We start from the raw sequence: 25,583 nt of genomic DNA on the forward strand, positions 1-25,583 counted from the left end.
TTGCATGTGGGCAAAAAAACATTTTAGTTGAGATCTGGAGTGCGCTGCCTAAGTGTAATGTAGTCAGACTCAAACGTGGCCCGGGGAACATCTGAAGAAGAAAAACAATACAGGGCTACCAGCAAACAGCGTGGACTGGTACGAGACGAATTATTTTTATTGAGAGTACGTAAATACGACCGAATGGCATTCTGTTCTGTTAAAAATTTATGAAATATGAAATATCAGATTATAATATCCATAGATTACACTAAATGGAGTCTATATTCATTTTGAAAAGAATGTTGAATGTAAGAAAATGATTAAAATAAACGTTTTCTTTCTTGGCTCAAGGAGATGAATATGAGGTGAATGTGGGAGGGGTTGAATACAGCCCCGCCCCGCTGTCCGCCGAACATTCACTTCTATCGCCATGAGTCAGGATGAGGATGTCGTTATTGTCTCTGCTGCCAGAACCCCGATCGGTGAGAATACTGGGCCGGCAGGGCGGGGGGGCCGGCGGGGGGGTGAGGGGCGGGGGGCGGGGGTCGGGGGGCCGGCGGGGGTCGGGGGGCCGGCGGGGGGCGGGGGTCCGGGGGCGGGGGTCGGGGGTCCGGGGGCGGGGGGCCGGCGGGGGTCGGGGTCGGGGGGCCGGCGGGGGTCGGGGTCGGGGGGCCGGCGGGGGTCGGGGTCGGGGGGTCGGGGGGCCGGCGGGGGTCGGGGTCGGGGGGCCGGCGGGGCGGGGGTCCGGGGGCCGGCGGGGGTCGGGGTCGGGGGGCCGGCGGGGCGGGAGTCCGGGGGCCGGCGGGGGTCGGGGTCGGGGGGCCGGCGGGGCGGGAGTCCGGGGGCCGGCGGGGGTCGGGGTCGGGGGGCCGGCGGGGGTCGGGGTCGGGGGGCCGGCGGGGCGGGGGTCGGGGGGCCGGCGGGGCGGGGGTCGGGGGGCCGGCAGGGGTCGGGGGGCCGGCGGGGCGGCCTAGCCTTCCTTTACTCCCTAAACCAGCCTCAGAGCTAGCAACCAATTGGAAACTGCCTGACTGCCTGGCATGATGCTCACACCAGCATCTGATTGCTTGTTTTCTTTCACAGGAAGTGAGTCAGGGTAAGGGAAACAAAAAATATTCACACAGTTTAAGCTCAGTGTAATCAATTTTTCAAATCCTTTAGCAGCCTTTATCAATATCATAGAATCCAAATAGTGCAGAAAGAGGCCATTTGGCCCATCAGACCTGCACCAACCACAATGCCCCATAACCCCATGTAGCTAGACCCCCTGACAGTAGGGGGCAATTTGCATTGGCCAATCCACCTAACCTGCACATGTTTGGAATGTGAGAGGAAACTAGACCATTCGGTTTTCTCCCATATGTTGAACTGGGAATGCAAAATCGTTGAACTGAAACATAAATGGCTTTTAGCTCGGTGGAGCCTTATCTCGCAATCCAAAAATCAGAAACTAGCAGCATTTCAGCTAGTTACGGGTTCTTTTAAAAAAAAAGCAAAGATCAAAACCCCTTAATATAAAAGCAAATGACTGTGGATGCTAGAATCTGAAACAAAAGCAGAAAAAACTGGAAAATCTTAGCAACCCTGATAGCATCTGTGGAGAGAGAATAGAGTCATCTACAGATGCTATCAGACTTGCTGAGTTTTTCCAGCATTTTCTATTTTTGGATCAAAAACCTTAAATCGGTATAGTTAAAATGGCAAAGAACATTTAGAGAAAGCCAGTTAATTTACAAAAGGAATATTCAGTTTGTAAACACGGACAAAGCCAGCATTCCATTTCTATACTAATGAATGTGAACACCTCAATTTTTTTCTATTCATTGTTGGATGAGCATTTATTGCCCATCCGTAATTACCCTTAAGGTGGTGGTAAGTTGCTTTTTTTGTACTGATACAGTCCTTGTGGTGTATGCACACCTACAGTGTTATTAGGAAGGGAGTTCCAGGAGTTTGACTCAACAACAGTGAAGGAACACCAAAATGGTTCCAAATCACGATGGTGTGTGACTTAGAGGGCATTTGCAGATGGTGATATTCCTATGCACCTGCTTTCCTTGAGCTTTTAGGTGATTAAAAAAAAACCTGTGTTTGGGAGGTACTGTTGAAAAAGCTAGGATGAGTTGCTGCTATGCGTCTTGTAGATTGATACTTGCTGTCACTGTGCATCAGTGATGGATGGAGTGAATGTTGAAGGTTGTGGATATGGTACCAATGAAGTAGGCTGGTTGGACTTGGATGATGTTGAGCTTTCTTAAGTCTTGAAGGAGAAGCACTTATTTAGGTAAATAGATAAGCTTTGGAGATTCAGGAGCTACTCGCTGCAAAATTTTGAGCCTCTGCCCTGTTCTTGGAGCATCAGCTTTATATGGCTAGTCCAGATGAGTTTCTGGTCAATGGTGACCCTCAGCACATTGATAGCAGGGGATTCAACATTAGTAATGCCAATGAATGTCAAGAGGCGATGGTTAAATTCTTTTTGCTGGAGATGGCCGTTGTCTGACATTATGTGGCATGGATGTTACTTGTCACTTATCAGTCCAAGGCTGAATGTTGTTCAAGCCTTGCTGCATATGACATGGTCTATTTCCATATCTAAGGAGTTGAAATTGTTGTTGAACATTGCGCAACCATTGGTAAATATCCACACTTCTGACTTTACGGTGGAGAGAAGGTCATTCATGTAACAGCTGAAGATGGTTGGGCCTAGGAGTCTACCGTGAAAAACTCCTGCAGCAATGTCCCAGGTCTAAGATGATTAATCCCCAATGACCGTAGCCATCTTCCTTTGGCTAGGTTTGAAATCAATCAGTGGTGATATTTTCTCCGATTCCTATTGACTTCAGTTTTGCTAGAGCTCTTGACGCCACACTTCATCAGATCGTGCTTTGATATCAAAGGCAACTGCTCATTTCTTGAGTTCAACTGTTTTGTCCATGTTTGGATGATCAGGAGCTGACTTACCTTGGCAGAACCCAGGTTGAGTGTCAGTGATGAGGTTATTACTAAGTAAATGCCCCTGGATAGCACTTTTGATGACCCATTTATCATTTTGCTGACTGACGGGGTGATAATTGGCAGTGTTGTCCTGCTCTTTTTGGATAGGACATTATTGAGCAACTTTCCACATTGTTAGGTGGATATCAGTGTTGTTAGCTGTATTGGAACAGCTTGGCTAGGGGCATGGCAAGTTCTGGAGCATAAATCTTCAGTACTATTGCAGGAATGTTGTCAGGGCCCATAGCCTTTGCTGTATCCAGTCATTTCTTGATATCACATGGAACAAATTGAATTGGCTGAAGACGTACATCTATGATGATTGGAACCTCAAGAGGAGGCCAAGATGAATCATCCGCTTGGTGCTTCTGGCGGAAAGTAGCTGCAAATGCATCAAGATAAATGCTTTTTGCACTGGGCTTCTGCCATCATTGAGGATGGTAATATTTGTGAAACTTCCTCCACCAGTTAGTTGTTTAATTGTCTGTCATCGTTGTGCAAGACTGCAGTGCTGATCTGTTGGTTGCAGCATCCCTTAGCTCTGTATAATTTGTGTTTGTTCCGCTGTTTGGCACACAAGTAGTCCTGTGTTATTGCTTTACCAGATTGACACCTCATATTCAGATATGCCTGATGCTTACCTCCTGCACTCTTAATTGAACCAGGCTTGATCCTCTCGCTGATGGTTATGGTAGCGTAAAGAATATGCCAGATCATAAGGTTACAAATTATGGTTGTATACAATTCTGCTGCTGCGGTTGGCCTACAGTGTTATATGGATATCCTGTTTTGAGTTGCTAGATCTGATTGAAATTTATCCCATGACACTATTGCCGCGATAGCAAGTTGCTGCTGACCAGGCTTGGCTGCTTGGCTGAGTGAACTTGGTTCACCCATGAATTGATCCATGGCACATTGTCACCGGCAGCCGACAGCTCCTTTATGCTGGCCAGAAGAGTTATCATCTCCACAATGTGGCCAGTCATGGTGAATGCTCCTGCCACAACTTGGGCAGTAGCTGGCTGCTTCTCCACCTCACCTTCCTGCCTCTCGAGGAGCCTTTAAACAGATTGCATGAAGCTAATTGCAGTGATGCCTTCAGTATCTACCCTTCGCCACCCCTCTCAGGTGGACCCCACTCCTTCACTACTCACTGAGGGGACAGAATTGGCTGATGGTTGAAGCTCAAAGCTAACCGCAGCTGAATGACCTGAGTGGCCCTGCTCATTATTGATCACTGGCACAGGAAAAGCCTGGGCTGGCCTAACGAGAGACTGTTCAGCAAGACTAGGTCAGTACCCAAACATGTCCTGAGTTGCAGAGGTGGCATCAGCTCCTGTTTATCCCTCTTCGGTTGCTCTATCCCCAGATTCCTGTCTCAGGTAAGAGGCCGTTGGCTCTCTGAAGTTATTTCGTACCAAAGTGAGTTTTATAAAAGAAGTCATTTTATATATAATCAAGGGAAAGTTTTTGCGCAAATGTATGAAACAATGATCGTTGGATATAAATTATATGTACCCATAAATGTGGAATTCATATGAATAACACCAATAAAGATGAGTTCAACATGAGTCCAAACAATGTAAATTGGGGAAGGGAGGGTTGTTTCTTGAAGCTTGCCCACTGCTGTGTCAAACTGACTGGCCTGTAAATATTGGGGCTATCCGTTCAACCATTTTTGAACAATTTTTGCAATCCTTCAGTCCTCTGGCTCCTCCTCTGAGTCTAGACAAGACTGGAAGATTCTGGCAGGTGATCTGCAATTTCCATTCTCAATTCCTTCAATATTCTTGGATGCCTCTCATCCAATCCCAGTGCCTTATTAGCACTGCTGTCTCACTTGCTCAATTCACGTCACCAACCTCTCCTCCTTCTCATTCCCCAGTTTTCCCCTTCCCCAATTTACGTTATTTGGACTCATGTTGAACTCATCTTTATTGGTGTTATTCATATGAATTCCACATTTATGGGTACATATAACTTATATCCAACGATCATTGTTTCATACATTTGCACAAAAACTTTCCCTTGGTTATATATAAAATGACTTCTTTCATAAAACTCCAGCATTGTGACAGTGGTTGGCACTGCTGCCTTGCAGCGTCAGGGATACGGATTCGATTCCTGGCTTGGGTCACTGTCTGTGCGGAATCTGCACGTTCTCCCCATGTTTCTGTTTATTTCCTCCGGGTGCTCTGGTTTTCTCCCACAGTCTGAAATATGTGCCAGTCAAGTGCATTAGCCATGTTAAATTCTCCCTTAGTGTACTTGAACAAGTGCTGGAGTGTGGCAAGTAGGAAAGGCGCAACTGTCTCTAATCCCATGCAACACACTTTCTTTTCTCTCTCTCTTGTTATCTCAGAACCATCGTGCCAGAAGAGCTGTAAGATATCCTTGCAATCAGTCTTTACACACTGGATGTCTGTGACCCTGCAGTTTTATCTCCCAAACATGAAATAGAACATAGAACATGGAAAACTACAGCACAAATAGGTCCTTCGGCCCACAAGTGGCGCCAATCATATCCCTACCTACTAGGCCTATCTACAACCCTCAATCGCATTAAATCCCATATACTCATCCAGAAGTCTCTTAAAAGACCCCAATGAGTTCGCCTCCACCACCACCGATGGCAGCCGATTCCACTCACCCACCACCTTCTGAGTGAAAAACTTACCCCTGACATCTCCTCTGTACCTGCTCCCCAGCACCTTAAACCTGGGTCCTGTAGTAGTCACCATTTCAGCCTTGGGAAATAGCCTCTGAGAATCCAATATTAAAGTTTAAAGTTTATTTATTAGTGTCACAGTAGGCTTACATTAACACTGCAATGAAGTTACTGTGAAAATCCTCTAGTTGCCACACTCCGGCACCTATTTTGGTACACTGAGGGAAAATTTTGTAGCATGGCCAATGCAACTAGCCAGCATATCATTTGGACTGTGGGAGGAAACTGGAGTACCCGGAGGAAACCCACACAGACATGAGGAGAATGTACAGACTCTGCGCAGCAAGTGACCCAAAATGGGAATTGAACCCGAGTCCCTGGTGTTGTGAGACAGCAGTGCTAACCACTGTGTTAATAAGGCAGTGGGATTGGATGAGAGGCAGCCAAGAATATTGAAGGAATTGACAATGGAAATTGCAGATCACTTGCCATAATCTTCCAGTCTTGTCTAGACTCGGGAGGAACCAGAGGACTAGAGGATTGCAAAAATTGTTCAAAAATGGTTGAATGGATAGCCCCAATATTTACAGGCCAGTCAGTTTGACACAGCAGTGGGCAAGCTTCAAGAAACAGCTAACTATTCAGGGTAGAATTAGTAGTCACGTGGAAAAATGTCAGTTGGTTAGGAAGACTCATGTGGATTTTGAAAGGGGAAATCATGTTTAACTTACTTGCTGGAGTGTTTTGAGGAGGTAACAGAAAGGGTTGATGAGAATAATGCACTTAAGAACATAAGAAATAGGAGCAGGAGTAGGCCATCTAGCCCTTCGAGCCTGCCCCGCCATTCAATAAGATCATGGCTGATCTGTCGTGGCTCAGTTCCACATTCCCGCCCTCTCCCCATAACCCTTAATCCCCTCTCTTATCAAAAACCCATCAACCCGTGTCTTAAAAATATTTAGCGAGGTAGCCTCCACCACTTCAACGGGCAGAGAATTCCAGAGATTCACCACCCTTTGAGTGAAGAAGTTCCTCCTCAACTCCGTTCTAAACCGCCCCACCTTTATCTTGAGGCTGTGCCCCCTAATCCTACTATCCTTTCTGAGCGGGAAGAGTCTCTCCACCTCTATCCTATCCATCCCGTTCATCATCTTATATGTCTCAATGAGATCTCCCCTCATTTTTCTAAACTCTAACGAGTACAAGCCTAATTTATTCAGCCTCTCCTCATAGCTCAACCCCCTCAACTCCGGCATCAGCCTAGTAAACCTCCTCTGCACTCCCTCCAAGGCCAAAATATCCTTGCGTAAGTACGGCGCCCAAAACTGCACACAGTACTCCAGCTGCGGCCTCACCAATGCCCTATTACAGCCGCAGCAAGACCTCCCTACTTTTATATTCAATCCCCCTCACTATGAAGGCCAGCATCCCATTCGCCTTCCTGACCACCTGCTGCACCTGCAAGCTGGGTTTTTGCGACTCATGCACAAGGACCCCGAGGTCCCTCTGCACCGTCGCCTGCTGCAGTTTTTCTCCACGTAAGTAATAATCCTTCCTACCATTCTTCCTACCAAAGTGGACCACCTCGCACTTGCCAACATTAAATTCCATTTGCCAGTTCCTGGCCCATTCGCCGAGCCTATCTAGATCCTTCTGTAGACTCTCCACACCCTCCGCACAATTCGCCGTTCCACCAATCTTGGTGTCATCAGCAAATTTCGACACCATACACTCGGTTCCCTCCTCCAGATCATCTATATAAATGGTAAATAGCTGAGGCCCCAGCACCGACCCCTGGGGCACTCCACTAGTCACCATCCGCCAATCCGAATAGCACCCATTGACCCCCACTCTCTGCCTCCTATTTGACAGCCAATCCTCTATCCACGCTAACACCCTACCCCCATCTCCATGTCCCCTGACCTTCTGCAATAACCTCTTGTGAGGTACCTTGTCAAACACCTTCTGAAAATCCAGAAAGACCACATCCACTGGCTCTCCTCTATCCACCGCCCTAGACACATCCTCATAGAACTCCAGTAAATTTGTCAGACACTTACCTGCATTGAACTTCATCTTTCCCCTATCTGCCCACTCCTCCAACTTGGCTGTGTCCTTTTGAAATTCTACATTGTCTTCTTCACAGTTTACAGTAATTGCAAGTTTTGTATCATCCACAAACTTTGAAATTGTCCCCTATACACCAAGCTTTGTCAGGAAACTAGAAGCAAGAGTAGGCCATTTAACCTTTTAAGCCTACTCCACGAGTCATAATGGTCATGGTTAATCCTCAAACTCAATGCTAAATTCCCACTTTGTCCTCATACCACTTAATGTTGTTAAAATCTGAAAAAAAAATCTATCTTGTATTCATTCAATGACTTAACCTTCACAGCCTTCTGTGGTCGAGAATTCCACAGGTTTACTATTTTAGTGAAGAAATGTTTCCTCGTTTCGGTCCTAAATGGTCCACCCCATATCTTGAGACTCTGTCCCCGATTCTAGATTTCCCAAGCATGGAAAACATTCTCCTTGCATCTAGTCTGTCTAGCTCTGTTAAAATTTAACACATTTTAATTAGATATCTCATCCTTCTAAATTCCAGTGACTACAGGGCCAGTCGAACCAATCATAGCACAATTCTGTTAACCCCAGTACAAGCCTAGTGTACCTCCACTGCACTCCTTCTGTGCAAGAATGTCATTTCTTAGGTAGGGAGACCAAAACAGCATACAATACTCCAGGTGTGGTCTCAGCAAGGCACTGTATAACTGCAGTATGACATCCCTACTTTTGAACTCAAATCTCTTGCAATGAAGGCCAACATACTATTTCCTTAATTGATTTTTGCGCCTGACTCTCCACTTCAATTAACTGGTGTGCAAGGATGCCCAGATCCCTCTGTACATCCACACTTCCCAATGTATCACATAAGAACATAAGAAATAGGAGCAGGAGTAGGCCATCTAGCCCTTTGAGCCTGCCCCGCCATTCAATAAGATCATGGCTGATCTGTCGTGGCTCAGTTCCACATTCCCGCCCTCTCCCCATAACCCTTAATCCCCTCTCTTATCAAAAACCCATCAACCCACGTCTTAAAAATATTTAGCGAGGCAGCCTCCACCACTTCAACGGGCAGAGAATTCCAGAGATTCACTACCCTTTGAGTGAAGAAGTTCCTCCTCAACTCCGTTCTAAACCGCCCCCCCTTTATCTTGAGGCTGTGCCCCCTAGTCCTACTATCCTTTCTGAGCGGGAAGAGTCTCTCCACCTCTATCCTATCCATCCCATTCATCACCTTATACGTCTCAATGAGATCTCCCCTCATTCTTCTAAACTCTAACGAGTACAAGCCTAATTTATTCAGCCTCTCCTCATAGCTCAACCCCCTCAACTCCGGCATCAGCCTAGTAAACCTCCTCTGCACTCCCTCCAAGGCCAAAATATCCTTGCGTAAGTACGGCGCCCAAAACTGCACACAGTACTCCAGCTGCGGCCTCGCCAATCACCATTTAAGTAATACTCTTCCTTTCTGTTTTTCACACTGATGTGTATAACTTCACCTTAACCACATTGTACTCCATCTGCCATGTGTTTGCCTACTCACTCAATTTGTCTAAATCATCTTGAAGCCTCATTGCACCCTTCTCACAACTCACAATTCCACCCAGTTTTGTGTTGTCAGCAAACCTGGAAATCTTACATTTGGTTTCCTCATCCAGGTCATTTATATGAACAGCTGGGGCCAAGTGCTGATCCCTGTAGTACACCACTAGCCACTGCCTGCTACTTGGAAAAAGCCACATTTATTCCGGCTTGCTGTTTCCTGTCTGTCAGCCAATTCTCAATCCATGCCAATACATTACGCCCATCCCATATGCTTTAATTTTGTCCACTAACCTCTTTATAGGGAAGCCTTCTGAAAGTCCTGATACACTACGTCCACTGGTTCTCCATTATTTACTCTACTAGTTACATCCTCAAAAAACTCTATTAAATTTGTTAAGTAACATTTGCCTTTCATGAACCCATGTTGGCTTTATGCAATCCCTTTAATGCTTTCCAAATGTTCTGTTATCATGTCGTTAATAATGGACTCAAGCATCTTCCCCACTACTGGTGTCAGGCTAACTGATAAGTAATTCTTTCTTTTTCCCCTCCTTTTTTAAATAGTGGGGTTACACCTGCCACCCTCCAATCTGCAGATACTGCTCCAGTGTCTGTTGAATTTTTGAAGATGACTATCAACGCACCCAATATTTCCAGGGCCATTTCCTTTAATACTCTGGGATGTAGATTATCAAGCCTTTGTAATTTGTCAGCCTTTAATCCAAATGATTTCCTCAGCACAATTTTATCAAAACCTTCAATTCCCCCCGCTCACCAGCCCTTTGGTTCCCCAACGTTTTTGGAAGGTTATTTGTGCCCACTTCAGTGAACACAGAACCAAAGTATGTGTTCAATTCTTCTGCCATTTCTTTGCTCCCCATTATAATTTCCCCATCTTCCTACTGTAAGGCACATGCATTTGTCTATACTAACGTTTTTCTCTTCACTTATTTATATGAGCTTTGTATATTCCCTGCAATTCTTGTACCCTTATTTTCCCCCGTTTGACCAAATTTTTGCCCTGTTTTGCTGAATTCTAAAATGCTTCGATTCCTCAGGTTTGCTGCTTTTTCTGGCAGTTTTATATGTCTCCTCATTGGATTTAATATTACCCATGATTTCTTTTGTAAGCAATTGTTGAACCACCTTTCCTCTTTTATGTTTATACCAACCAGTACTCCTGACACTAAGGGACGATTTAGCATGGCCAATTAACCTAACCCACATATCTATGGCTTGTGGGAGGAAAGCAGAGCATCCAGAGGAAACATACACAGACTTGGGTAGAATGTGCAAACTCCGCATGGACGGTGACCCAATGCCATATTTGAACTTGTCCGTCATGTTGCGAGGCAGCGGTGCTAACCAGTCACTGAGCCTCCATGCTGCTCTCAAAAGGGGCCATTTTGCCCATTGAGCCTGCACAGGGTCTCTGATAGAGTGCCTTATCCGGGTCCTCTCTCTGTAATCCCGAACATTTACTAACCCATCTAACTTACATACATCTTGGGATACTAAGGGGCAATTTAGCATGGCCAATCCACCTCCATCTTTGGAGTGTGGAAGGAAACAGGAGCACCGGAAAGAAACCCAGACAGACTCAGAGAATGTGCAAACTCCACACAGTCACCCATGGCTGGAATTGAACCTGGGTTCCTGGTGCTGTGAAGCAGCACTGCTAAACACTGTGCCACCGTGCAGCCAGTTGTATAGCACATAGATAAGAAATAGGAACATAAGAACATAAGAAATAGGAGCAGGAGTAGGCCAACTAGCCCTTTGAGCCTGCCCCGCCATTCAGTAAGATCATGGCTGATCTGTCGTGGCTCAGTTCCACATTGCCGCCCTCTCCCCATAACCCTTAATCCCCTTGCTTATCAAAAACCCATCAACCCACGTCTTAAAAATATTTAGCGAGGCAGCCTCCACCACTTCAACGGGCAGAGAATTCCAGAGATTCACCACCCTTTGAGTGAAGAAGTTCCTCCTCAACTCTGTTCTAAACCACCCCCCCTTTATCTTGAGGCTGTGCCCCCTAGTCCTACTATCCTTTCTGAGCGGGAAGAGCCTCTCCACCTCTATCCTATCCATCCCATTCATCATCTTATACGTCTCAATGAGATCTCCCAAGTTTACTACCACCAACGGTCTGTGCTCCAAGAAGAGTACTGTCATGGATCTGTCTATTAACAGCAGTAATAAAAATTTAACAAAACATGATGGAACATGATCTGCCTAGCAACTGGTAAAAATCTGACCAGTGACAGCAGTAGCCAGTATTCAAAAGATGTGATTTTCCCAGTAACCTAGATAGACCAGGTTAGCTTGATTGGCCATGCTATATTGCCCCTTAGTGTCCCAAGGTTAGGGGGATTAATGGGGTAAATATGTAGTGTTACAGGGTAAGCCTGGGTATTAGTGCAGAACCAATGGGTCAAATGATCTCTTTCTGCATTGTAAAGATTCTACGACTCTAGGTGTAAATCGCCTATTGTAGGTAGCAGCTCACCTAGACACCTGAGGGATCAGTGGAGTTATGCTATTACTTTATCAAAATAATTCAGTTAGATTAATCAAGCGTGATCTGCATTTTGTAAATCCGGGCTGGTTCTCCTTAATTTATTCAAACCTGTTTTCCTGATCTCCTACTGTAATTTAGTGGGGTAGTATGGTAGTACTGCTGCTTCACAGTGCCAGGGACCCGGCTTGGGTCATTGTCCAAGTGGAATTTGCACATTCTCCCCGTGGGTTTCCTCTGGGTGCTCCAGTTTCTTCCCACATTCTGAAAGATGTGCTGGTTAGGTGCAGACACTGGACTGTGGCAACTAGGGGACTTTCACAGTAACTCCATTGCAGTGTCAGTGTAAACCTTACTTGTGACTAATAAATAAACATTAGGTGGAAATTGGTAGAAAAATCCACTTATACTGTTTCTGCAGGAGTCCCATCAAAGCTGTGGTGAGGGATTGGGGATTCTTTGGAGAAATTCTATCCAGGCATCTCTTGCTTTAATTTTTCTGAGTTGCTTAAATCTGTTACATTGGGACTACACTCCAATATATCTCAAATTGTTGATAACAGATACTGATGTTCAGACTTTGAATTCATCACCAATGTGGGGAGGCAGTGGCATAGTTTGATTTGATTTATTATTGTCACATGTATTAGCATACAGTGAAAAGTATTGTTTCTTGTGCGCTATATAAAGCATACCTTCATAGTGGTGGAAATGAGAGAGTGCAGAATGTAGTGTTAAGGTTATAGAACATAGAACACTACAGCACAAACAGGCCCTTTGGCCCACTAGTTGCGCCGATCACTTCTATACCTACTTAGCCATAGACCTATCTATAACCCCCAATCCCATTAGATCCCATATACTCATCCAGAAGTCTTTTAAAAGACCCTAACGAGTTCGCCTCCACCACCACCGATGGCAGCCGATTCCATTCGCTCACCACCCTCTGAGTGAAGAACTTACCCCTAACATCTCCTCTGTACTTGCTTCCCTGCACCTTAAATCTGTGTCCTCTCGTAGTGACCATTTCAGCCCTGGATGTGGAGAAAGATCAACTTAATACAAGGTATATCCATTCAAAAGTCTGGATAAAAGCAAATTACTGCAGATGTTGGAATCTGAAACCAAAAGAGAAAACACTGGAAAATCTCAGCAGGTCTGGCAGTATCTGTAAGGAGAGAACAGAGCTGATGTTTTGAATCCAGATGGCCCTTTCTCAAAGCTTTGACAAATGCTAAGATTTTCCAGCGTTTTCTCCATTCAAAAGCCTGATGGCAGCAGGGAAGAAGCTGTTCTTGAGTTGGTTGGTGTGCGATCTCAGGCTTTTGTATCTTTTTCCTGACGGAAGAAGGTGGAAGAGAGAATGTCCAGGGTGCGTGGCGTCCTTAATTATGCTGGCTGCTTTGCTGAGGCTGCAGGAAATGTTGACAGAGTCAATGGATGGGAGGCTGGTTTGCATGATAGATTGGACTGCATTCATGATCTTTTGTAGTTTCTTGTGATCTTGGACAGAGCAGGAGCGATACCAAGCTGTAATACAACCAGAAAGAGTCATAGCTGACAAATTTCCTTATCTTCTGAAAAAGTAGAGTTATTGGTGGGCTTTCTTAACTATAATATCAGCATAATAGGACCAGGACAGATTGTTGGTGATCTGGATATCTAAAAACTTAAAGCTCTTGATCTTTTCTACTTCAATCTGTTGATGTCGACAGGGGCATGTTGTCCTCTATGCTTCCTGAAGTTGATGACAATCTCCTTCACTTTGTTGACATTGAGGCAGAAATTATTGTCGCTGCACCAATTCACCAGATTCTCTATCTCATTCCTGTACTCTGTCTCATCATTGTTTGAGATCCTACCCACTACGGTAGTGCTGTCAGCAAACTTGAAAATCGAGTTGGAGAAGTATTTGGCCGTACAGTCACAGGTGTATAAGAAGTATAAGAAGGCTGAGAACACAGCCTTGTGGGGCAGCGGTACTGAGGATGATCGTGGAGGAGGTGTTGTTTGCCTACCCTTATTGATTGTGATTTGTGGGTTAAGCAGTTCAGGATGCAGTTGCATAGGGAGGAGCCGAGGCCCAGGCCACAGAGTTTGGAGATGAAGTTCATTGGAATAATGGTGTTGAAGGTTGAGCTGTAGTCAATAAACAGGAGTCAGACATGGGTGTCTTTATCATCTAGGTGTTCCAGGGTTGAGTGCAGAGCCAGGGAGATGGCATTTGCTATGGACTGTTGCAGTGGTAGCCGAACTAGTGGATCCAGGCAGTCTGGGAGGCTGGAATTGATTTGTGCCATGACTAGCCTTTCAAAGCTTTTTTTGGAACTGGGATGATGGTCATCATCTTGAAGCACATAGGGACTTCAGATTATTGTAATGAGGGATTGAAGATGTCTGCATAGTCCCGCCAGCTGATCCATGCAGGGTCTGAATGCTTGTCCTAGTACCCCATTGGGGCCCGTCGCTTTCTGTCGGTTGGCCTTTGAGAAAGCTGCTCTGACATCTGCAGTGGTGACCTCAGGTACGGGTTCATCCGAGGCTTCAAGGATAGAGGGCATGCTGTTGCTGATCTCTTGCTCAAAACAGGCATAGGATGCATTGAGCTCATTAGGGAGGGGTGCATTGGAGCCAGTGAGCTTAAATGCCTTCATTTTGTAGCCTATTACGTCTTGCAGACCTTGCCATAGTTAGCAGGGGTCTGTGTCGCTAGTCTGGGACTCTATCTTGATCTGGTACTGTCTTTTGGCATATTTGATGGATCTCCTTAGATCGTATCTGGCTTTTTTGTGTCGGTCAGAGTCGCCTGATTTGAACGCCTTAGACCTAAACTTCAATAGTGCTATTGTCGCTGGGCTAGTAATCTAGTGAGCCAGCATAATATTTTGAGGACCCTGGTTCGAATCCTGCTATGGTAGACGATGAAATTTGAATGCAATAAAAATCTGGAATGCTAACCATTGTTGATTGTCATGAAAACCCACCTGACTTGCTAATGGCCTTTAGAGAAGGACATATTCTGCCTTTACCTGGTCTGGCCTGCATGTGACTCCATTTCTGCAGCAACATGTCTGACTCTTAAAATACCCCTCTGGCAACTAAGGATGGGCAATAAATACTGGCTGAGCCAGTAATGCCCACATTCCAGGAATGAATAAGAAAAACAATATTGGTAACAGTGACATAGTGCAGAGTTTTTAAAATTTTCAGACTTACAAAATAGTAATAAAACATATAACAAAAAGCAATTTAACAATTTATCCATTAATAAATGTTCCTTTTGAGGATCTCGGGTGGCACAGTGTCTAGCACTGCTGTCTCAGCACCAGGGACCTAGGTTTGATTCTAGTCTTGGGTGACAGTGTGTGGAGTTCGTACGTTCTTGTTGTGTTTGCATGGGTTTCCAGCCGGTACTCCGGTTTTCTTCCATAGTTAAAGATGTGCAGGTTAGGTGGATTGACCATGCCAAGTTGCCCCTTAGTGTCCCAAGGTTAGGGGAATTAGTGGGGTAAATGTGTAGGGTTAAGGGAATGAGGCAGGGAGTGGGTTGAGCCTGGGTAAGATGCTCTGTCGGAAAGTTGGTGCAGTCTCAATGGGCTGAATGGCTTCCTTCTGCACATTAGGGATAATTCTATGATCTGCATTGTTTAATTTGTGGTAAACCTTCTCAAATTTTGATTTTATGGATTTATTTGTCTGTGCAGGCTCGTTCAATGGCAGCTTATCTAGCCTGGCTGCCCATAGCCTGGCTTCGGTGGTAATAAAAGAAGTCCTGAAGAGAGCAAATATCAAACCCGAAGATGTGTCTGAAGTAATTTTAGGGCAGGTTTTACCCGCAGGTACAGTATGGTGATTGTGTAGTATTGAGAGTTGCACACAACAAAAGAAACAAAGCGAAGATTTGCGTTTACTTTGCACCTTTCATGTGTTCAGGACATTGTAAAACTTTTCACAGCCAATTAAGTACTTCTGAGGCAAAATTACTATTGTAATCCATTCTTGTCCATTCCCCTGCACTAACCCAATAACATTGTAGGTTCATTCCTTTTAAGCGTCCACTTTATTTCCATTTCAAATCATTTATCATCATCACTTCTACCAGCCTCAAATGTAGCAAGTTCCAAGTTGTTAGTGGAAGAACAAACAGCATTGCCCAGTAGGCCCATTGTGTCAGCCTGTTCCTGTCCCACAGAACTAATTTCCTCTTTTCTTGACTTCATCCTCTCTATCCTTTTGTCCAGTCCCTTTCCACTTGCATCTGCTATTCCTCTGATGCCCTTTGCCATATTAACAACTTCCAGTTCCCTGGCCCAAACCACCTGCTCCTCACCATGGATGTCCAATTCCGCTGTACTTCCGTTCCCCACCAGAATGGCTTGAAAACTCTTTTTTTCCTTCCTCAAACAGAGACCTGAATAATCTCCATTTACCACCATAGACCTGGCAAAATTTATCAATTTTGCTTCCAATTTCCATCCCTTTATCACATGGTCCATCTCTAACACTTCCCTTCTTGACCTCTCTGCCTCCATTTCTATGAAAGACTGTTTACCAGTATCCATTTGCAATCCTACCGACTCCCACAGCTACCTTAACAAGCTCTCCACACCCCATTCTCTCAATTCCTTCGCCACTGCCGCATCTGTTTTGATGATGCCACTTTCCAAAATCGCACTGCTGATATGTCTTCCTTCTTCCTAAATTGTGGTTTATCACCCATAGTGGTTGACAAGGTTCTCGCCCCATCTCCTGGACCATCCCTTTCACTCCCTCTGTTTCCTCCCAGAAGAAGATAGAGTTCCCCCTTGTCCTAACTTCTCACCCCACCAGCCTACGCATTCAAAGGATCATCCCCCACCATTTCTGTCAACTCCAGCATGATGCCACCAATCAATTTTTCCCCTCACCCCTTCCCCACCCCATCACCCTGGTCCATGCCTCCACACCTAACATCTCATCCACTGCCTATGGCACCTTTCCATGGATTCAGTATTTACAACGTGGTCAAACTAGAGCTTTATAAAGATTCAGCATAATTTCTGTTCTTTAGTACTCAATATCTGTATGGGCTAATGATCATGGTAAGAAGTCTCATAACACCAGGTTAAAGCCCAACAGGTTTATTTGGTACACAGGCCACTAGCTTTCGGAGCATTGCCCCTCCATCAGGTGAGTGGGAGTTCTGTTCACAAACAGCATATTAAAGACACAAACTCAATTTACAAATAATGGTTGGAATGTGAGTCTTTACTGGTAATCAAGTCTTAAAGGTACAGACAATGTGAGTGGAGAGAGGGTTAAGCACAGGTTAAAGAGATGTGTATTGTCTCCAGCGAGATTTTGCAAGCCCAGGCAAGTCGTGGGGGTCACAGATAGTGTGACATTAACCCAAGATCCCAGTTGAGTCCATCCTTCGTTCTTTGTTCTTTGTCCTCATGTGTGCGGAACTTGGCTATCAGTCTCTGCTCAGTGACTCTGCGTTGTCATGTGTCGTGAAGGCAGCCTTGGAGAACGCTTACCCGAAGATCTGGGGCCGAATGCCCGTGACCGCTGATGTGTTCCCCAACAGGAAGAGAACGCTCTTGCCTTGTGATTGTGATTCAGCATCTCCACACTAATGATCATGATTAGATAATCTTTTTCAAGTGTTGGTTAAGTACACTGGGGAGAACTCCTCTGCTTTTTTTTGAATCGCAGCATGGGATCTTTTACATCCACTTGAGAAAGCAAACAGACCTTCAAATTAATGCTTCATCTGAAGGCAGCACTCCCTCAGTGTCAGCTGAAGTCTCAGGAGTGACCTTAAACTCAAAACGTCCTGACTTATGGTCATAGAAATTTACAGCATGGAAACAGGCCCTTTGACACAACTTGTTCATGCCATGTAGTTTTTACCATTAAGCTAGTCCCAATTGCCCATGTTTGGCCCACATGCCTCTATACCAATCTTAATCATGTAACTGTCCAAATGCTTTTTAAAAAAACAAAATTGTACCTGCCTCTACCACTATCTCTGACAGTTCATTCCAGGCACTTGCCACTTTCTGTGTGAAAAAAATTGCTCCTCTGGACCCTTTTGTATTTTTCCCCTCACCTTAAACCTATGCCCTCCAGTGTTAGACTCCCCTACTCTAGAGATTTTTCTGAGGTGGATTATTGAGCTCAACTTTAGCTAACACAAAGACTTGTGACCCTGATGAAAGACGTTTCTTTATTGACCATCGCACGCTGGCAGAGAAGGGCTGGGCAATCCAACTCTTCTCATAGACACAAATAACATGCCAAAAATTGATGACAAGAAGGCTATGGCACGTGAGGATTTGAGATGATCATTATTACTAAAGAAGCAGGGTTGGGCAAACTTATGGGGCTAAAGGTAGACAGATCTTCTGGCCCTAATGGAATGCAGCCCAAGGTAGTAAAAGAGATGGCGGGGGAATTGGCAAATGCACTCGTGTTAATTTTCCAAAATTCACTGCACTCTGAGGCAGTTCCGGCAGATTGGAAAACAGCAAATATGACGCCACTGTTTAAAAAAGGTTGACAAAAGCGGGTAACTATAGGCTGGTTACCTTAACTTCTGTAGTGGGGGAAATGCTTGAATCTATCATCAAGGAAGAAATAGCGAGCCACCTGGATAGAAATTGTCTCATTCGGAAGACACAGCATAGGTTCGTGAAAGGCAGGTCATGTTTAACTAATTTACTGGAATTCTTTGAGGGCGTTATGAGCGCCGTGGACAATAGGGAACCAGTGGTTGTGGTGTAAATGGATTTCCAGAAGGCATTTGACAAAACGCCCCACAAAAGGTACAAGAGAAAAGTGCTTGGAGTTAACTGTAATGTATTAGCATGGATAGAGGATTGGTTAACTAACAGAAAGCAAAGAGTGGGGGTAAATATGTGTTTTTCTGGTTGGCAATCAGTGACTAATGGTGTGCCTCAGGGATCAGTGTTAGAATCATAGAGGTTTACAGCATGGAAACAGGCCCTTCAGCTCACTTGTTCATCATGTCCCTTTTTTTAAAATCCCGAAGCTAATCCCAATTGCTCACATTTGTCCCATATCATAAGAACATAAGAACATAAGAAATAGGAGCAGGAGTAGGCCATCTAGCCCTTCGAGCCTGCCCCGCCATTCAATAAGATCATGGCTGATCTGTTGTGGCTCAGTTCCACTTTCCCACCCTCTCCCCATAACCCTTAATCCCCTCTCTTATCAAAAACCCATCAACCCGCTTCTTAAAAATATTTAGCGAGGCAGCCTCCACCACTTCAACGGGCAGAGAATTCCAGAGATTCACCACCCTTTGAGTGAAGAAGTTCCTCCTCAACTCCGTTCTAAACCGCCTCCCCTTTATCTTGAGGCTGTGCCCCCTAGTCCTACTGTCTTTTTTGAGCGGGAAGAGTCTCTCCACCTCTATCCTATCCATCCCATTCATCATCTTATATGTCTCAATGAGATCTCCCCTCATTCTTCTAAACTCTAGCGAGTACAAGCCTAGTTTATTCAGCCTCTCCTCATAGCTCAACCCCCTCAACTCCGGTATCAGCCTAGTAAACCTCCTCTGCACTCCCTCCAGGGCCAAAATATCCTTGCACAGGTGCGGCGCCCAAAACTGCACACAGTACTCCAGCTGCGGCCTCACCAATGCCCTATACAGCTGCAGCAAGACCTCCCTACTTTTATATTCAATCCCCCTCGCTATGAAGGCCAGCATCCCATTCGCCTTCCTGACCACCTGCTGCACCTGCAAGCTGGGTTTTTGCGACTCATGCACAAGGACCCCGAGGTCCCTCTGCACCGTCACCTGCTGCAGTTTTTCGCCACGTGAGTAATAGTCCTTCCTACCATTCTTCCTACCAAAGTGGACCACCTCACACTTGCCAACATTAAATTCCACTTGCCATTTCCTGGCCCATTCGCCCAGCCTATCTAGATCCTTCTGCAGACTCTCCACACCCTCCGCACAATTTGCCTTTCCCCCAATCTTGGTGTCATCAGCAAATTTCGACACCCTGCACTCGGTTCCCTCCCCCAGATCATCTATATAAATGGTAAATAGCTGAGGCCCCAGCACCGACCCCTGGGGCACCCCACTAGTCACCAACCGCCAATCCGAATAGCACCCATTGACCCCCACTCTCTGCCTCCTATTTGACAACCAATCCTCTATCCACGCTAACACCCTACCCCCAACTCCATGTCCCCTGACCTTCTGCAATAACCTCTTGTGAGGTACCTTGTCAAACGCCTTCTGAAAATCCAGAAAGACCACATCCACCGGCTCTCCTCTATCCACTGCCCTAGACACATCCTCATAGAACTCCAGTAAATTTGTCAGACACGACTTCCCTTTAATGAAACTGTGTTGCGTCCGCCCTATCAAGCAATTCCCTTCAAGATGCCTCGCAATTTCCTGCTTAATGACGGATTCTAACATTTTACCTACCACAGACGTTAAACTAACCGGCCTATAATTCCCCGCCTTTTGCCTGGCACCCTTCTTAAACAACGGCGTAACATTAGCCGTTTTCCAATCTTCCGGCACTTCCCCGGAATCCAGCGACGTCTGGAAAATAACCACCAAGGCATCCACTATAACTCCGCCATTTCTTTCAGAACCCTCGGATGCATTCCATCCGGTCCTGGGGACTTGTCCACAATCAGCCCCTCCAGTCTGTCGAGCACCACCTCTCTAGTAACAGTAATGTCATTAAGACCCTCCATTCCTACCACCTTTCCATCGCTAACACCCGGCAAATTATTCACGTCCTCTTCCGTGAAGACAGAAACAAAAAAGTTATTCAAGACCTTAGCCATATCCCCATCCCCTACCACTAGGTCCCCTTTCTCATTCTCTAAAGGACCAACGTTCACCCTAGCCAGCCTCTTCCTTTTTATATATTTATAAAAACTCTTGCTATCCTTTTTTATATTAAGTGCTAGCCCAGCCTCATAGCTTCTCCTACCCTCCTTTATCAACTTCTTTGTCAATCTTTGTTGACATTTAAACCTTTCCCAATCCTCTTCTCGCCCACTGCTCTTAGCTACTCTAAATTCCTCCGCTTTTAATTTAACACTTTCCTTCACCTCCTTCGTTATCCACGGCTTATTACCTCTCTTCCTACTGTCCTTTTTAACCATCGGAATAAATTTCTGCTGAGCACCAAGAAAGATCTCCTTAAAGATCCTCCACTGCTCCTCAGCAGACCTACCTTCCAACGCACTCCCCCAGTCCACATTTGCCAATTCTTCTCTCATCCTACCATACTCCCCTCTATTCAAACAAAGTACGCGTGTCTGGGAACCCACTTTCTCCTCCTCCATCTGCACCAGAAACTCCACCATACAATGATCACTCTCTCCAAGAGGATCCTTCACCGCAAGGTCCCTAATTCTACCCGCCTCATTACATAGCACCAGATCCAAGATAGCTCGCTCCCTCGTCGGCTCCAACACACACTGTTCAAGGAAATTATCCCGGCAGCATTCCAAGAACTCCTCCTCGAGCCCACCTCGTCCAACATGGGTCGACCAATCAATATGCAGATTGAAATCTCCCATAACTACTGCCGTCCCATTCCTGCACGCCGCACTTATTTGCGTGTTAACAGCCCGCCCCACCTCCAGATCATTATTCGGGGGCCTATAGACGACACCCACCAGCGTCTTCCTCCCTTTGCTGTTCCTAATCTCCACCCACAACGATTCCACGTTCTGCTCTTTGGCTCCGATATCATCCCTTGCTACCACCTTGATACTATCCTTAATCAGCAGAGCTACGCCACCCCCTCTTTCCTCCTGCCTATCCTTCCTAAACACTTGATAGCCCTGTACATTCATCTCCCAGTCCCTGTCACCTTGCAGCCACGTCTCTGTAATGGCCACCAGATCGTATCCATTTGTGTCGATCTGCGCCACCAGCTCATCCACTTTATTCCGAATGCTTCGTGCATTCAGATAAAGCGCTTTCATCCCAGCCTTCACCTGGACCCTATTTGCCGTAACGCCACCAATTGGGACATCCTTGGCCTCTTCCCTTACCTGTACCCTATCCTTAACTTTAGACCTCGTAGCGTCACCTACCCTCGCACCCTCCCCCCCCCTAATTAGTTTAAAGCCCTGTCTACAGTCCTCTTTACTCGATTCGCCAACACTCTGGTCCCAGCACGATTCAGACCAACCCCATCCCGCCCGAACAAGTCCCACCTACCCCAATACTGGTGCCAATGCCCCATAAATTCGAACCCATTCCTCCCACACCAATCCCTGAGCCACCCATTCACTTCCTTTATCCTGTCAACCCTACGCCCGTCTGCACTCAGTTCAGGCAGTAGCCCAGAGACGACCACCTTGTCGGTTCTACTTTTTAATTCCATTCCCAGCTTCTCATACTCCCTCCCCAGATCCTCAGTCCGCACTTTGCCTACGTCGCCGGCACCCACATGTACTACAACGACCGGGTTCTCACCCTCCCACTCCAGGTTCCTCTGCAGCCCAGCTGCGACATCCCGTACCCGAGCACCAGGCAGACAACACACCCTTCTGTGCACTTTGTCATTGTGACAAAGGACAGTGTCAATACTCTTCACCCCACTATCTCCAATCACTACTACGTTCCTTTTCCCCCTCTCTTTGCCTATGTCCTGCTGCATCACTGTACCGTGTGCAGTTTGCTCACCAACCTCACCTGCCTCGTCCTCTTCCAGACTGGAAGCAAGAACCTCAAACCTGTTATGCAGATTAAGAGGCTGAGGCCTCCGCTCCTCACCCCCCTTCCTCCTCCCAGCAGCCCCCTTTTGTCCCTGACCCTTAGATTTAGCCAGTCTAGGGGCACCCTCTCTCCCCCTGATGAGCCTCAGTGTCTGTAGCTCAGAGGCCAGCTCATCCACCTTGAGCTGGCCTCTGAGCTACAGACACTGAGCTCTATACAAAGAACAAAAACAGCCCAGGAAACAGGCCCTTCGGCCCAACGAGCCTGTGCCGCCATCTTAACACCACCAGTCCCCCGCCTCCACCCATGACCCTTATCTAATGTTTTATGGCCATCCAGATTGAGGGAAACTGATTTAGGGACAGTTTATTACTGCCAATCAGCCTAATAGTACATCTTTGGGGTGTGGGAGGAAACTGGAGCACCTGGAGAAAACCCACGCAAGCACGGGGAGAATGCGCAAACTCCCACAGACACCGGCCCAAATCCATGTGTCTGCACAGCAATCAGCGATAGTCACTGAGCTGTCGTCTTGCTCAGTATCTGGTCCAGTTTAAGCACACACTGATGACATGAAGCACTAGGCCAATCTCGAACAACCAAGAGCAGCCCAAGTACGACCCATCGCGTGTATGCCCCTCATTGGATAACAAGGCGGACCAACTTGAAACCTGTGAATGAAAAGAGAAAAAGAAACATTATTATCGTACCATATCCATTTACCTTACCAGGGATGCCCCAATGCTAATGACCCTTATTTAAAACAATCTCCTATATCCACCCGTCTCCAACCCAATCATGTGCCTGTCTAAGTTGCTCTTAAACAACTCTAGCGTGCTTGCCTCCACCACCTTACTTGGCAGAGCATTCCATACCCCCACTACCCTCTGTGTGGAAAAACCTCCCTCTAATATCTGTGTTACACCTCTCCTCCCTCACCTTAAGCCCATGTCCCCTTGTCCTGTGTGTCTCTATCATAGGAAATAGCTTACCTCTGTTTGCTCTATCTATACCCTTCATAATCTTATATACCTCTATTAGATCCCCCCTCAATCGCCATCTTTCAAGGGAAAAGAGCCCCAGTTTATTCAATCTTTCCTCATACCCTAGTCCTTCCATACCAGGCAACATCCTGGTAAACCTCCTCTGCCCTCTGTCCAGAGTCTCCACGTCCTTCCGGTAGTAAGGCGACCAGAACTGGACGCAGTACTCTAAATGCGGCCTAACCAACATTCTGTACAACTGCAATATTAGACTCCAGCTCTTATGTTCTATACCCTTTCCTATAAAGGCTAACATACCATAGGCTTTCTTCACCACACTCTCCACTTGTACTGCCACCTTCAAAGACTTGTGCACTTGCACCCCCAGGTCTCGCTGCGATTCTATACTCCTTATGGGCCTACCCTTTATCATATAACTCCCCCCTACATTATTCCGGCCAAAATGCATCACCTCACATTTATCCGGATTAAACTCCATTTGCCATGTATCTGCCCAATATACCAGCCTATCAATATCCCATTGTATTGCCAGACACTGCTCCTCACTGCCCGCCAATCCAGCCATCTTGGTGTCATCAGCAAATTTGCTGATCACACCACTTACTCCCTCTTCCAAATCATTTATATACACTACAAAGAGAAGAGGTCCCAGTACTGAGCCCTGCGGCATACCACTAGTGACAGACCTCCAGCTAGAAAAGGACCCCCCCACTGCTACTCTCTGACTCCTCTTTGCAAGCCAGTTCTCAACCCATCTAGATACCTGGCCACATATCCCATGAGCCTTAATCTTCTCTACCAACCTACCATGAGGGACTTTGTCAAACGCCTTACTGAAATCCATATAGACGACATGAACGGCTCATCCTTCGTTAACCGTTTTTGTCACCTCCTCAAAAAATTCTACCAGTCTTACCCATGTAACTATCTAAATGCTTTTTAAAAGACAAAATTGTACCTGCCTCTACGACTATCTCTGGCAGCTTATTCCAGACACTCACCATCATCTGTGTGGAAAAATTGCCCCTCTGGACACTTTTGTATCTCTTCCCTCTTACCTTAAACCTAAGCTCTCTAGTTTTAGACACCCCTACCTTTGGGAAAAGATATTGACTATATCGCTGATCTATGCCCTTCATTATTTTATGGACCTCTATAAGATCATACCTTAGCCTTCTATGCTCCAGAGAAAAAGGTCCCAGTCTATTCAGGCTCTCCTTATAACTCAAACTATCAAATCCTGGTAGCATCCAGGACATCTTTTCTGCACTCTTTCTAGTTTAATAATGATCTTTCTATAATAGAGTGACCAGAATGATACAAGGTATTCCAAGTGTGGCCGTACCAATGTCTTGTACAAGCTCAACAAGACATCCCAACTCCTATATTCAGTGTTCTGACCAATGAAACTAAGCATGCTGAATGCCGCCTTCGCCGCTCTGTCCACCTATGACTTCCCCTCCAAGGAGCTATGAACTTGTATCCCTAAATCTCTTTGTTCCGTAATTCTCTCCAATGCCCTTAACTAAATAAGTCCTGTCCTCATTCAATCTACCAAAATGCATCATGTCGCATTTATCTAAATTAAACTTCATTTGCCATTTGTCAGCCCACTGGCCTAATTGATCAAGATCCCGTTGCAATCCAATATAACCTTCACTATCCGCTGTCCTGGTGTCATCTGCAAACTTACTAACCATGCCTCCTATATTCTCATCCAAATCATTAATATAAATGACAACAGTGGATCCAACACTGATCCCCGAGGCACACTGCTAGTCACAGGCCTCTAGTTTGAAAAACAACCCTCTACAACCACCTTCTTGCTTCCATCGTCAAGCCAATTTTGTGTCCATTTAGATACCTCACCCTGGATCCTGTGAGATTTAATCTTATGCAACTACCTACCATGCGGTACCTTGTCAAAGGCCTTGCTAAAGTCCATGTAGACAACAACAACAACTGCACTGCCCTCATCTACCCTCTGGTGACCCCTTCAAAAGACTCAATCAAATTTGTGAGACATGACTTTCCAATCACAAAGCCATGCTGACTGCCCCTAATTAGTCCTTGCATCTCTAAATGCCT

At 45.9% G+C, this 25,583-nt stretch overlaps 1 protein-coding gene across 2 annotated transcripts in view; it reads left to right on the forward strand.

Moving 5' to 3' along the window:
• Nucleotides 1-368: 368 nt before the first annotated feature.
• Nucleotides 369-25,583, forward strand: part of acat2 (acetyl-CoA acetyltransferase 2) — a 119,467-nt gene continuing 94,252 nt past the window's right edge. For both annotated transcript variants that reach the window (XR_013888260.1, XM_080200315.1), the window contains exons 1-2: nucleotides 369-464; nucleotides 15,479-15,613. Coding sequence is in view for 1 of the 2 variants with exons in the window: in XM_080200315.1 (XP_080056441.1) it covers nucleotides 413-464; nucleotides 15,479-15,613 (187 nt within the window). In the remaining variant the exon portion in view is untranslated. The remainder of the gene's footprint in view (nucleotides 465-15,478; nucleotides 15,614-25,583) is intronic.

Source organism: Carcharhinus amblyrhynchos, chromosome 12 (genome assembly GCF_965287045.1).
Source record: "Carcharhinus amblyrhynchos chromosome 12, sCarAmb.v2.hapA, whole genome shotgun sequence".
In the NCBI taxonomy this organism is placed as follows: domain Eukaryota; kingdom Metazoa; phylum Chordata; class Chondrichthyes; order Carcharhiniformes; family Carcharhinidae; genus Carcharhinus; species Carcharhinus amblyrhynchos.